Consider the following 14,455-nt stretch of genomic DNA (forward strand, 5'->3'; position numbering starts at 1 on the left):
ACCACGGTTTTATGCAAATTAGTGTGCGATGATATTGTATTACAAAGGACACATTTTAAATGTCCATTTTTAAATTAGACTTAGCTTCATTATAAACGATAGCTCACGTGAAAAATAATAACTTTCATGCTAAAACTATTGAGGATGTAGCTACCATGAAGTCTCACTACCACTATAAAAAGAAGCAGGTAGGAGGGGTCGTCTCGAAAGCAAAACCAGGACGAGTGTAGCAGACGATGGTTGGGGTCGGGCTAGGTGATAGAGATATCAGCTAAAGTCGGTTTCGGCTGTCCATTTCTCTGCACGCCTCCCTCGTAACAAATAGTGAACTGTGGCAATATTGTAATGATAGAATTGTTAAACAACTTTCTTATTTTCAGGACATAGATTCTCCAAAACTTCAAAGAGTTGGCATGATGTTTTCATTATGATCAGCGTTTCATTAAGTATTTTATGTTCATTAGTTATCGAGTTAGGTTGCCATTCATCGGTCCGCTTTTGAGCCAAACGGACTATAATATATGATAATCCCTTAGGGGGATTAAACTGTGGATATCCCGTGCTGTCGATCTTCGGGTGGTCATCCCACCTATATATTTTGAGACATTTAATATGATGCTTTTATTTGGGTACCAGGTATCATACTCTTTTACATATCTCAACATAAACTTTATGAAAGAAAGACACATAAGATGTTCATCAATAGATGAGACATATTAAGCACACATGAAAAAGCACAAAATCTATATTTGAGATGACCCCTTGTTCCAGTAGGCAGCGCATGCATTTCATGACAGGTGAGTCGATGGTCCGTCGTCATACCTGGCTGAGCGACCTAATTGCCACCTATAGTCTTATCTATTGTTTTCAGCATCTATTCATAGTTTTTCTAAGTTTTGCCCGATTTTACCAGTAAACATGCTGTTCTGGATATCGTATTACGCATCCCACTGAATGCCCAGTTAGGCCGAAGTTAGTTATTTCGACATATGCTATTTGCAGTTGTGTAAATTTTAGGGATACAGAGTAACAGCCTAAAAACAGTTTGTTCCTATTTCCGACATTTCTTTAGTTGCAATCACTAGAATTTTCTATAATCTACCCAAGAGATGGAGTAGAAATAGGTGTACAGTATATTCGGAAACTGAAATTTGAGAAAACGTCCGTATGGGATAATATCTGTATTCCGAAAAAAATAAGAGGTAAGTATGTGCATGTTTATATATTTACAACAGTTATTTACACCGGGAATCATTAATACATTGCAATCATTTTTTTTGAAAGAATAGATAATGAAATTTCTGAAGTTATGATCTGGGCCCGGTTGTTCAATACTCGGTTATCTTAACCGCCGGTTAACTCCTAACGGCCGGTTAAATCCGAATGTTATATATGCGTTGTTCAAAACATGGTAAGTCATGCCGTTAGCTAACCTCGCCGTCAAAGTTTAACAGTGTGGTTAACGTCACTGGTTAGCGTCCATGTATCTCATAATTCCGTTTTCTGTTTACTTCCGGTTTCCCCAAAATGGAAACGCAAAATGTCGCCTCCACCCCAAGGAAAAAGAGAAGTCGAAATTTCTCTGCTGACGAAGAGAATGTAATCCAGTCAATGGTTGAGGCCAACTCTTTAGTTTATCATAGACATGCGAATGTCGTTACGCTACGAACGTTTTGTATTGGAACACCAGGTTCCAGAAGTTTGCATATATATTTCAAAGACATATGATCCCAGCTCTGTGTGGGACTTACTTCAGTTCCGACAAAAGAAAATACATTTTAATGACTGACTGAGTTTAGTTTTACGCCGCTTTTAGCAATTTTCCAGCAATATCACGGCGGGGGACACCAGAAATGGGCTTAACACATTGTGCCCATGTGGGGAATCGAACCCGGGTCTTCGGCGTGACGAGCCAACTCTTTAACCACTAGGCTACCCCGCCGCCCCTTACATTTTAATGAAAAACTATAGCACGGTTATAGATAAACTATGATGAATCCATGAAAATAATATCATTAGTAGAAGCATGTTGTCCGTGGATAAAAAATATATAAATATTACACACAGGATGTACGCTTAGACGGCTACAGTCTTAATGAATCTTTGAATTCCCACAAGACCTATCTCTCACTTTTCACTCCTTAAATTGTCATGACTCTATGGCCAAGTCGTGAAGATGCTACCAATATCATTTATTAATTATTTGCTAAGTCTGTCAAAAATTGTAATGTATGAACACACATTGCCAAATCATTTAACATCAAACAATATGGATGTTGTGAAATTAATAACATTAGCTTTTTATCAGAAATATACATTCAATGCCAATAGAAACTTAATATGTTACTAGCACCAGGTGCAAGTAGATCAAACTGTAATCGTACTATAGGCCTCAGGGCCAACACTGCTGAATAAAATCGATCTATTATCCGACCTTACTGTTGACAGGCATCTCATGAATAATACTGTGCAATATCGTCATTATTTGAACGCCTTCGCGGATGCATATTCGGGAAAGATGTCTTGAAAAACATGAAGCAGCGTCTAATTTTAGATGAACATAATTTCCTCGATACTCATTAATCAGATGAACCTTCATTAAGTTCAACTCACAAGTGACTGCAGAAAATGCATAATTCTTTTTAATGACTTCAAGGTCGGAACAAATGTATTATATTTCATGAGTGTATTACAGAATGCTGTAGCAGATGAACATAATTTCCTCTATATCCATTAATTAGATGAACCTCCATTTAGTTCAATTCACAAGTGACTACAGAAAATGCATACTAGATAGTTCTTTTCAATGTCTTCAAGGACGGAAAACATGTATTATATTTCATAAGTGTATTATAGAACGCTGCATCGATTCGGCAGAGAAATACTATTGTGCCATTGTATCCCTTATATGAACCAATCAGTATATAACATTAGCATTCAAATATTGTTATAAAATAAGTTAAAAATTCCAAACATTATCGTGTAATATGACAAGAGATAGGGTTGTGTTCGCTGTGACAAAAAGGTTTCGATATTCAAATATAACATTTAATCAAAGTGACTGCGAAGTAGGCCTGCATATCACTCACAACAGAAATAGATACATAATAATGTTTTGCTTATTTTCCTACACATCAGTTGCGAGAGCAATGTTTATGCTAAAAATGTTTTCGTCAATTTATACAGCATTTTCAAAAGATGATTTGCTTCATTTAAAAAAATCGAAGAATGATAAACAAATTAAGCCTATTGCTGAAATGGTAAGTAGAAATAAAATTAAAATCCATCTATGGGAAGGGATGCCAGACGGACCTATAAAAACAAAATCGGATAATTACTTGGAGTATTGACTTTCAAAAATAGCATATTAACGATCAATGATATCATTTTTTCATAAAATCACTAATAATTCTGCAACGTTGCCGATAACCTGGAATCGTGTTCAGATGTTTTCATAAATACAATCACACGAACGGTCTGTAAATAATCGAGTCTGGACCAGACAATCCAGTGATCAACAACATGAGCATCGATGTGCCCAATTGGAAACCGATGACATGTGTCAAGCAAGTCAGCGAATCTGACCACCCCATCCCGTTAGTCGCCTTTTACGACAAGCATGGGTTACTGAAGATCAATATTCTTGCCCGGAAATTCACGGGTTTTTACATCATTGGTAGTGTCCGATTAATGGAGCATAGTTTTAATGACTGTAATGTATCTGTGCATGAGCAGTGAGTAGTTAAGTTACAGTAGCAGTTGTTATAACGAGGAATGTAAGTAATTGTGTTATTCTCTATATATTGGTAAACAGACGTAAATTAAATAGCTTGAGGTCAGTTTTAATGTCTTATTACCACCATTTCAAGTTTTCTATAATAATCTCTGTCAAATCGTGACTGAATATTCAGAAGAACTCGATTCCGATTCGGGTAAGTACATGCCGGTACTCGATTCCATTTTTCCCTACTCGTCCCAGCCCTACTGAATTCCTCATACATTTTAGAATCTAATTACAATTGGTCTTTGTCACCAATACTAAGTGTCTAGATAAACTGAAACGAAAGATATTGGGGGTGGAAACAAATGCTGTGCTCGAAAGACAACGCCTGTTTGAAATGTAAGCAAAGAAAATTTCAGACTTTACACTGTGTAGCATTTTCTCAAATTGTCAGACACCCATTTGCATGGAAAGAGCATAGTAGCAAGAAGTAGGAAATTTAAAAAAGATACAATACAAGAATGTGATGTGTTAATACCAAACTGTCAAGTTTCTGTGCAGCGTGACGCCATGACTGACGCAAAATAATAAAAGACGACAGTAAAACGGCATGTCTGGCTTTTTCTCTTTCTTAAAATGAAAACGATAAAAACATGTAACAATACACAGATAGTCATAATCATTCTGATTACTTACATCTCATATTTATGTTCAAACGATCCCTGAATCAAGGTAAGGGTCCTCGCAAAACCCATGTCAGCCGCCATTTGTTAAGAAATCACAACGGTAGTGATGTCATACGTCAACATTGTTGTACATATTTGGCAATTTCTCTGAGGTGAAGGTCGGTAGAATAAGAGTATACACAATCACCATATACCGCCCATTACACTTTCAGTATCAGAATGTAATCGTTCGGGTATTTTTTCATGAAACTAATTTAAGTATGTACATTTAGCCTTGTTCAATATCATATCATACGTGGGTATAGGGTGTACGTGTTTTATTCTTTGAAAGTGTTTGTTTGAATAATATTTACAGAAGACATATTTAGTGTAGTAAAGCATATATACCCAGTAATGGTTGTTACCCCCTTCATCTTTTTTAATTGGAGAGGGGGTGTGGGGTGGGGGTGTGAGGTGTGTGTGGGGTTTGGGTGGGGAGGGGGTTGACAGCCATTATTGGCATGAGTATATATAAACCTTTACACAAGTGTTAAAAGATGAAACGTTGGCATCATGTACTTTTGCAACATGTATTTTAGTTCCTATGATGTGCATAGTTACAGTTTCGTATGTAACTCTTCGTCAGAATAATTTCCAATATCGAAGTCCAGTCCACGATGCACCCTATCCTTTCTTTGCTGAACTGGCCTCATGAAAGAAGCGTTAGCCATGAACGCCATTTGCGAGTTAACCACACTGTTATAAAGTTAGCGGCCGTCCTTAGGTGTGTTAACTTAAACGTACTTAACGGCTGGTTAAAAGATAACCGAGTTTTGAACAACGGGGCCCAGTCGGATAAAAAACTAATACAAGTGAGCACTAAAATTAAGGACCTAAAATTAGGCATATATAAGAAGTGTACCTAAGGTGAGTTATTTAAACTGTAATGTAATTTCCATTACAACAAGTATAAACGATATTACCTACTGATCAGGGCTCGGTTATTCAAAACTCGGTTATCTTTTAACCACTGGTTAAACACTCTTAACCGGCCGTTAAAGTTAACCAAGTGGTTAAGGCGTTTCTTTAACCCGTCGTTATCTTGGCGTTAAAGTTATCACACCTACGGACCGCCGCTAAATAGTTAACCGGGTTGTTTAACATCGGAACACGTCACAATATAATTCTGGACTCACAAAAGTCCAGAAACTCTCCACACTGTGGGCACTTTCTGACAAGGGATTTGACTGAATTAAACATGCAGTTGTTATGAATACATGCCAAGGATGAAAAAATGGAAAAGAAATTCGAAAACTTTATATTTAAACTCGCTCGCCCATGGCCGTTAAAGAACCAAGGACATGAGAAAGTTTATAGAGCTTACGATTTAAACAATCTAAGCTATTAGGACAGTGAACTGCGTCTTCGTTACAGGTTTGGAAGGAGGTCTTTCGAGTATTTGGTTGATACTTTAAGAGGACATTCGGCAGGTGGAAACGACCCCCCCCCCATGTCCTACACTCTGAGGTAATATTAATACTGAGTAAAGATATTTATCAATCCTCAGAATATTCTCACACATGACATTATGAAGGAAAATATAAGTATTTAATAAAAATAACATATACGCGCACACACACATACATACACACACATATATAATATATACATACGTACACACACACATACATACGTACACACATACATACATACACACACACACACACATACATACATACATACATACATACATACATACATACATACATACATACATACATACATACATACATACATACATACATGTACATATGTGTGTATATATAATATTGTATGTATGTATGTCATTATTATTGCAACAGGAATAGACATGACTAGGAACAATCAATATCTAGAGGGCAAAACAACACAAATGTACTTGTAACGTATAATGTATTCAATACAACACAAAATAATCCAAATTTAACAGATTATCAAATAATAACAATATAAAGATAAGGAATGATAAATACCCAAGATCTAAATTACACTCTAACAGTAGGGAAGTAAGTGTAGATCTCAACCTTTCTGCAAGTTCACCCTCCATCATTTTCTTCTCGTGTATTACCCCCAAAAATCCAACAATAAATACTTCAATAAAAAAAGTAATCACAGTCAGATAGTGAAAACATATGTTTATTATTTCATATAAAAAATTTCCTTATATTCAATTCAACTGATCTCCCATCCATTGAGCAGTAAAAAAGATTTGCAGTAATCTAAATAGATTAGCTTTAAGCTCAATATCACATATTCCTTCTTTTTGTTGGGAAAAAATATATATTTAAATATAAGACATCATAATAATTTATTGAAATATTTAGTTGTTATTTCATTATATGTCATTGAACACTGGAAACATAACAACACGTCAAAGTCCGAGAGGTAATGGCCCAAGGAATATCCTTAGCCTGACTGTACCTTCTCTTATAAGTGTATTATGCACTACTTACTGTATCGGTTATGCTAGACTATAATGTTTGCTATGCCAACATTGATATTCCATTGTATTACATATAGTGTTGTATTGGGAATTGGTTAAAATCTCACAATTAATGATTGGATCATTACAACCGATCAATCATCGAAAAAATTATAGAAAAAACATGTAGTTCTTTCGGGTGTTTTGCCAAAGTTTTGTTTACAAAGTTTACATCGTTAAAGGATGACTAGTATGTTAGGAACATAACTTTCCTGGAATCTGTATGATAAATTCAATCGTGACAAGGAACGAACTTGTAGTGCTTATGAAGTGTAACAGACCAAACCAACCTTGTGAAAAATGTTGTTAATGCAAACAAGTGTGCCAAGATTGTTTGTGTCGATTATGAGAAAACATGATCGATTGCTCGGTCATTCTTTTCATTGCGACCAATCTTCGATTATTTCAATTAATCGGACCACCACTATTACATTCACCGTAAAAAAACATGTAGTCTGAAAATACTTTCTCTTGTAAGTGTACAACGCACTACCTGCTGTATATGTCATGCTAGTCTATGGTGCTTGCTATGCAGACACTGTTACTCCATCAAACCATACTTATATACTTTTGTATATGCTCCACTGAAATGAATGAAAATATTGGGAAACATTTTCTTATTGAAATATTTTGTTCAACATACCTGAAATATCCAATATGAAATTAATATTGTCCATTAATTACATGTACTGTATATATGTATGTATCAAATATCAATTTTGATATGTATGTGTCAAATCTTATAATTGAAATACATTATGAAATTAAATATTTAATAATTCATTATGAAGCTCACATCAATTTACCTAAGTATTACTGAAAAATGACATACAAAAAGTAAAATATGTATTTATTCCTTCGAAATAGGTGAGGATGGAACCAAGCCGAGTGTGTTGCATTGTTGCTGTTGCTTGTGCTGTCCTGCACAACATTACTATTGATATGTGTGAGCCTGATGATGACAGAGCCAACATAGATGAGCAGCCACCATTGGAGGCATATGGAGGAAGACATGATGGCACTTTCAACTGTATATAAATCTTTGAATTAAGGCAAATCTAAATTTAGTGATTCAAATTAAATTTAACATATATGTGATTACTTCGTCATTTATTTGTTTTTCATCGTTAAATGTAATGCAAACTGAAATGTTGAATGATCAAGATCTATATATTTTATTAACTTTAATTAATATTCAATTTAAAATTTGGTAGAGATAATGAAAATAATGTATAAAAGCATGACCTATAGGGATTAAATTACAGTTTAATTTAAACAGAAACACGTTAATGACACGTTAAGTATTTTTTGAACATGTAATTGTAGCCTACATAAGTCTAATTTCAATACGTAAAATTTATGCAATCTTGTTTTTTCGTATTTTGGGTACTCACCACGCACCTACCACTGACACGAATGACTGAGTTTTGGTTACGCCTGGTAATTATGTGGATACTCAAGCAATATCGACAGAAACTTTGGATCGACCGCTTGTTGCATATTGAGAAAATTGCATGCACCAATTACATCTTGTGTTGTCGAATGACTAATACAATTGTTACAATTAATGGGCTCGTTGTACCAGTGAGGTAGACAATTATCGTTCTAGATAGGATATAAGAAGCTACTTACAGTGTCTCAAAGATTGAATTTGTTAAGAAATCTATATTATATTCCCCACAGTGCAGACTGTAACCTTTCGCTTTCAAATGCAGCTTCTCACGATTGACATTGACAACATCTCTCACCCCAAACTACACCAAGTTCAAGGTCGACATTTACTAAAAATAGAGTGTAAACAGCGGGCACTGACAGACGTCACAAGTCAAATGATAGAAGGCTTGATAAAGCGATGGGAGTCTGAGCTAGATCTGTTCATTACAAAATATTATAAAACAATTGTCGGTCATGAAAAGAGTGCGTCAGCTATGTTAAACTTCCGTTTCGATTCCACCAACCACCCCGCTGAAGCAGGCTGTGTCCCGCATGATCTCGATATCTCTTTTACCTCGTCGACTGTTCTTGAAGCAACGCATCTCGTATTGACTTCTTTGGTAATTTCCAGCCAAATTTGATTTTTCTTTTTTCTAGTAACCTCGTTTCTGTGCTTTTCATTTAGTATTTTCGAATTGCCCTCCACCGAGCTTTGAATAATGTTTTCTTCCTCCACCGATAAATTACTACTTCTTTTCTTTCTTGGTTTTAGGTGTTCAGGCGGTGATTTCTCGTTTGGTGCCTCCGTTTTTGACATTGACGGAAGTAAACAAACTATTGCATTATGGGATTGATAGAACTTTAACCACGACTTTAACCACGACGTTAAAGATAACAATGACGTTAGTAAACGGCACTGTTAAGCATGGACTGTGCAATGCTCTTTTAACGTTCGGTTAGCTAACGGCGGCTTAAGGATTTAACAGTCGGTTAAGAGTTAACCGAGTGTTAAGATAACCGAGTTTTGAACAACCGGGCCCAGAATGACTTATCAGTAACCAAACACCGATCCACCGCCATCACCCCACAGTAGTAGGGGGAATGATAAGAAAAACCTGTATAGGTACACCTTGCTCAGAAGCTTCCATATGGGCTAATTCTGCTACCAGCCTAGGTGAAAATGAGTGTTTGCCCAATCCCTTCGACAAGACCACTTTCGGCTGCTTCCAGTGCAGTGCACTCCCAGTTAGAGCTATGTGGGTGCATGGATATAGAAATATGCCAGGAACCAAGCTCTCGCGCGAAGCCTATACCGAGATCCGATCGGGTCGTTTGTCCCTTCGGGAAGCGAAGAGGAAGTACCACATATCGCAAGCTCGATACACGCGAATCCGAGGTGGTACAGACAAGCCCCAGACGACGACAACTCCCGACATATCCGAAGACTTGAGGCCCTGCTGCAGAAGTGTCGCCCCATGTTGCTTTCGACCGGACCGAGAAACAAATCCTGGAGCAATCGGGACACACCTTCTACGAACGCTACCAGATCCCCAAACAGTTTCTCGAACTCTATTTGCTGTGCTTTCGCCCACTAGTAGAAGCCGGCAAAATAGTCGATTTCGACTACATCTACCCACCCACCAATTTCGACCCTCGGCGGGCAAACTCGAATCATTCTCGCCGATGACTGCGATCCGGGTCCCAAGGACAGGCACAACCAATGCACCGACTGTCTCGCCACTCTATCGAACTGCCTGCTCTCTTTGGACCCGACAACTCTCGATGCAAGTGCGGCGCCATCGACCACTGCGTGGACAGCAAGAAATGTGTTCTCTGGGAAAAGCGATAGACTACACACCCCAGGAGCGACTCCCACTCGAGGTTCCCGAAGAGATCGTGGTCAACAGCTGTTTCAAGCAAATATAGAGAACCTGTACGACAACGCCTGTGCTTTCTGGAGCATACGGTATGCACTCCCTCGCCAGCAAATTGGTGCGACCGTTGTCCGTGCAAGGAGAAAGAGTCTTGCATCTTCCGGCAGCTATCGGGGAAGCAGAGGTACCACAGGGACGGGCAATATTTGGCATACCCCATTGCCCAACTATGGCGGACCAAGGATATGGAAGTAGCACCCCCTCCGTTGCAGCGAACACCGAAAAGCCGCGAACGTCCCAGAAGGAGTCTACATGTGCAAAAGTTTGCTGTAGCGAGATACAAAGGGAAGAACCGGCTGTTGTTGCTACTTTCGATCCCCGACTGGGGAAACGATTCCAGTCTACGGCTACAAGATATGAGAAACGATTCGGGCGCCGGTGGAATAGAACGCCTACGGTTGGTGCGGGAACCGTTTCTGTGCACTCGGCAAAATCTGCTACTTCGCCTATATCGGAAAAAGAAAGACGATAGAGAAGTAAAATTGCTGCTTCCTGACCTTGGGCGAGAATAGGTTCTATGGGTCCTGCACCACAGGGCTAGGAGAGTAGACCCTCCAACAGCTCGCCTAGTATTTTTGCAGATGCAGTCGCGGGCTGGGGTTGCAAAGGCGAATGGAGTCGTACACTTGTCTAGGCCCGTTTTCGTATTCCAACTGCTTTTTCGTGGAAATCGTAGGTAACGGAAAGTATACCCTACTACATTACTTTTTTCCCCCAAAACGCTGCATACCACTCTCTACTCCATATGGAAGGGATCCCCACGTTTGGTCTTGGGTGTTTCTACCTTCTCTGCCGGTGTGTGGAGGGGGTGCACGAAGGAGGAAACTGGTTTGCTGTGCTTCCACGTCTTGTACACAACCTTCCAGAGAAAAACAGCGGCTAGCGAAAGGTAGGTCCACCTTTGGGCTGTTTCTAGCATCTGCCGCACCTTCTGGATATCCAGACGGGTCTCTTCTTACTCCTCCTCGACGTTTTCTATTTCCTCTTCCTCGTCGTCCTTGTCCAGCATCGACAAGATGTCTACCAACAAATTCGTGGTTTGCTCCACACGAGCCGGCAACGTATTCGTGGTTTGCTCACACGAGCCGACATCGCCGCAGTTTGCTCCACACGAGCCTCTAGCCTTCCCAAGCGGTCGTAGAAGTCCTGGACGGTGGGCGCAGTCGGCTCTGCAGCAGGCAATACGCTCTCGCTGGGGGGCAAGATGGCCGCAGGCAATAAGCTGCTGGTAGACGTTGCGCTAGCGGCAGCAGGCAATGCGTCTGTGCTGGGGGCCAACGCTTCCTCTCCAGTGGTGTCGCTAGACGGTTCCGTGGCTGTGCTAGCGGGCAATACCATCGTGCTGGTCGGAGGCTCTACAGCAGGCTCTCGCCATATGTCGTAGAGTCTTGTGGACCCAATACCGAAGCGCTTTTTGACTTCGCTTGCTGGGAGCACCCCTCGAAGGGAGCGTATTTCTTGGATCTTTTCCGAAGACAAATCTCTTCTTGGTGGCATGATTGGTTTTTTCACTGGGAATATATATACCCATGCTTCCTACTTGTCTATATGGGAATCCCAATCCTCTCCCAGGAATCCCAATCCTCTCCCAGGAATCCCAATCCTCCCCAGGAATCCCAATCCTCTCCCAGGAAACTCCTAGCGATGCTTAGCAAATGCTTAGCAAATGCTTAGCAAATACTTAGCAATGCTTAGCAATGCTTAGCAAATACTTAGCAATGCTTAGCAATGCATAGCAAATGCTTGGCAAAACAAGCAAACCTCTAGGTTCTGTCTAGTGTGCCCAGTTTGTCTAGTGTGCCCTAGTTTCCCATATAGACAATTTTTTGCGAATGTAGATATATAGCACAACCAAATGCCTCCCAAAAGACAACTATCACAAGACCAGGTGGAGGAGATTCGCAAGATGCGTGGAAAAGTCCCAGCACAGACGTATTGCCTGCTGCCGCTAGCGCATGGTCTACCAGCAGCGTATTGCCCCCCAGCGAGAGCGTATTGCCTGCTGCAGAGCCGACTGCGCCCACCGTCCAGGACTTCTACGACCGCTTGGGAAGGCTAGAGGCTCGTGTGGAGCAAACTGCGGCGATGTCGGCTCGTGTGGAGCAAACCACGAATACGTTGCCGGCTCGTGTGGAGCAAACCACGAATTTGTTGGTCGACATCTTGTCGATGCTGGACAAGGACGACGAGGAAGAGGAAATAGAAAACGTCGAGGAGGAGTAAGAAGAGACCCGTCTGGATATCCAGAAGGTGCGGCAGATGCTAGAAACAGCCCAAAGGTGGACCTACCTTTCGCTAGCCGCTGTTTTTCTCTGGAAGGTTGTGTACAAGACGTGGAAGCACAGCAAACCAGTTTCCTCCTTCGTGCACCCCCTCCACACACCGGCAGAGAAGGTAGAAACACCCAAGACCAAACGTGGGGATCCCTTCCATATGGAGTAGAGAGTGGTATGCAGCGTTTTGGGGGAAAAAAGTAATGTAGTAGGGTATACTTTCTGTACCACGATTTCCACGAAAAGCAGTTGGAATAATGCAAAACGGGCCTAGACAAGTTAATGACTCCATTCGCCTTTGCAACCCCCAGCCCGCGACTGCATCTGCAAAAATACTAGGCGAGCTGTTGAGGGTCTACTCTCCCTAGCCCTGTGGTGCAGGACCCATAGAACCTATTCTCGCCCAAGGTCAGGAAGCAGCAATTCTACTTCTCTATCGTCTTTCTTTTCCGATATAGGCGTAGTAGCAGATTTTGCCGAAGCGTGCACAGAAACGGTTCCCCGCACCAACCGTAGGGCGTTCTATTCCACCGGCGTCCGGAATCGTTTCTCATATCTTTGTAGCAGACTGGAATCGTTTCCCCAGTCGGGGATCGGTAGCAACAACAGCCGGTTCTTCCTTTGTATCTCGCTACAGCAAACTTTTGCACATGTAGACTCCTTCTGGGACGTTCGCGGCTTTTCGGTGTTCGCTGCACGGAGGGGTGCTACTTCCATATCCTTGGTCGCCATAGTTGGGCAATGGGTATGCCAAATATTGCCCCGTCCCTGTGGTACCTCTGCTTCCCGATAGCTGCCGGAAGATACAAGACTCTTTCTCCTTGCACGGACAACGGTCGACCAATTTGCTGGCGAGGAGTGCATACCGTTATGCTCCAGAAAGCACAGGCGCTTGTCGCACAGGTTCTCTACATTTGGCGTAAACAGCTGTTGACCACGATCTCTTCGGGAACCTCGAGTGGAGTCGCTCTGGGGTGTGTAGTCTATCGCTTTCTTTTCCCAGAGAACACATTTCTTGCTGTCGACGCAGTGGTCGATGGCGCACTTGCACGTAGAGTTGTCGGGTCCAAAGAGAGCAGGCAGTTCGATAGAGTGGCGAGACAGTCGGTGCATTGGTTGTGCCTGTCCTGGGACCCGGATCGCAGTCATCGGCGAGAATGATTCGAGTTTGCCCGCCGAGGGTCGAAATTGGTGGGGTGGGTAGATGTAGACGAAATCGACTATTTTGCCGGCTTCTACTAGTGGGCGAAAGCACAGCAAATAGAGTTCGAGAAACTGTTTGGGGATCTGGTAGCGTTCGTAGAAGGTGTGTCCCGATTGCTCCAGGATTTGTTTCTCTCGGTCGGAAAGCAACATGGGGCGACACTTCTGCAGCAGGGCCTCGAAGTCTTCGGATATGTCGGGAGTTGTCGTCGTCTGGGGCTTGTCTATACCACCTCGGATTCGCGTGTATCGAGCTTGCGATATGTGGTACTTCTCTTCGCTTCCCGAAGGGACAAACGACCCGATCGGATCTCGGTATAGGCTTCGCGCGAGAGCTTGGTTCCTGGCATATTTCTATATCCATGCACCCACATAGCTCTAACTGGGAGTGCACTGCACTGGAAGCAGCCGAAAGTGGTCTTGTCGAAGGGATTGGGCAAACACTCATTTTCACCTAGGCTGGTAGCAGAATTAGCCCATATGGAAGCTTCTGAGCAAGGTGTACCTATACAGGTTTTTCTTATCATTCCCCCTACTACTCCCCACCCTAGGCCTACCCCATCCCACACCCTCTCCCTCTCACACATGCACACACACTCCCTAACATACATAACGCTCTAGGCCCAGTTGCTCAAAGCACCGTTATTTTAACATACCGTTAAACACTAACGACTCGTTAAATAGCTAACGAAAAGTTAGTTAAG

General features: G+C 41.4%; 1 protein-coding gene across 7 annotated transcripts in view; it reads left to right on the forward strand.

Annotated features, from left to right (window-relative positions):
- Nucleotides 1-14,455, forward strand: part of LOC124260022 — a 138,350-nt gene that overhangs the window by 19,268 nt on the left and 104,627 nt on the right. Inside the window, exon 3 of one of the 7 annotated variants that reach the window (XM_046694258.1) lies at nt 7,775-7,937. The exons of the other annotated variants lie outside the window; for them this stretch is intronic. Within the exon in view, the coding sequence (XP_046550214.1) occupies nt 7,884-7,937 (54 nt within the window). The 5' untranslated portion in view covers nt 7,775-7,883. The remainder of the gene's footprint in view (nt 1-7,774; nt 7,938-14,455) is intronic. 7 annotated transcript variants of the gene reach the window in all.

Source organism: Haliotis rubra, unplaced genomic scaffold, assembly GCF_003918875.1.
Source record: "Haliotis rubra isolate DU_JTF1 unplaced genomic scaffold, ASM391887v1 Scf748, whole genome shotgun sequence".
NCBI lineage: Eukaryota > Metazoa > Mollusca > Gastropoda > Lepetellida > Haliotidae > Haliotis > Haliotis rubra.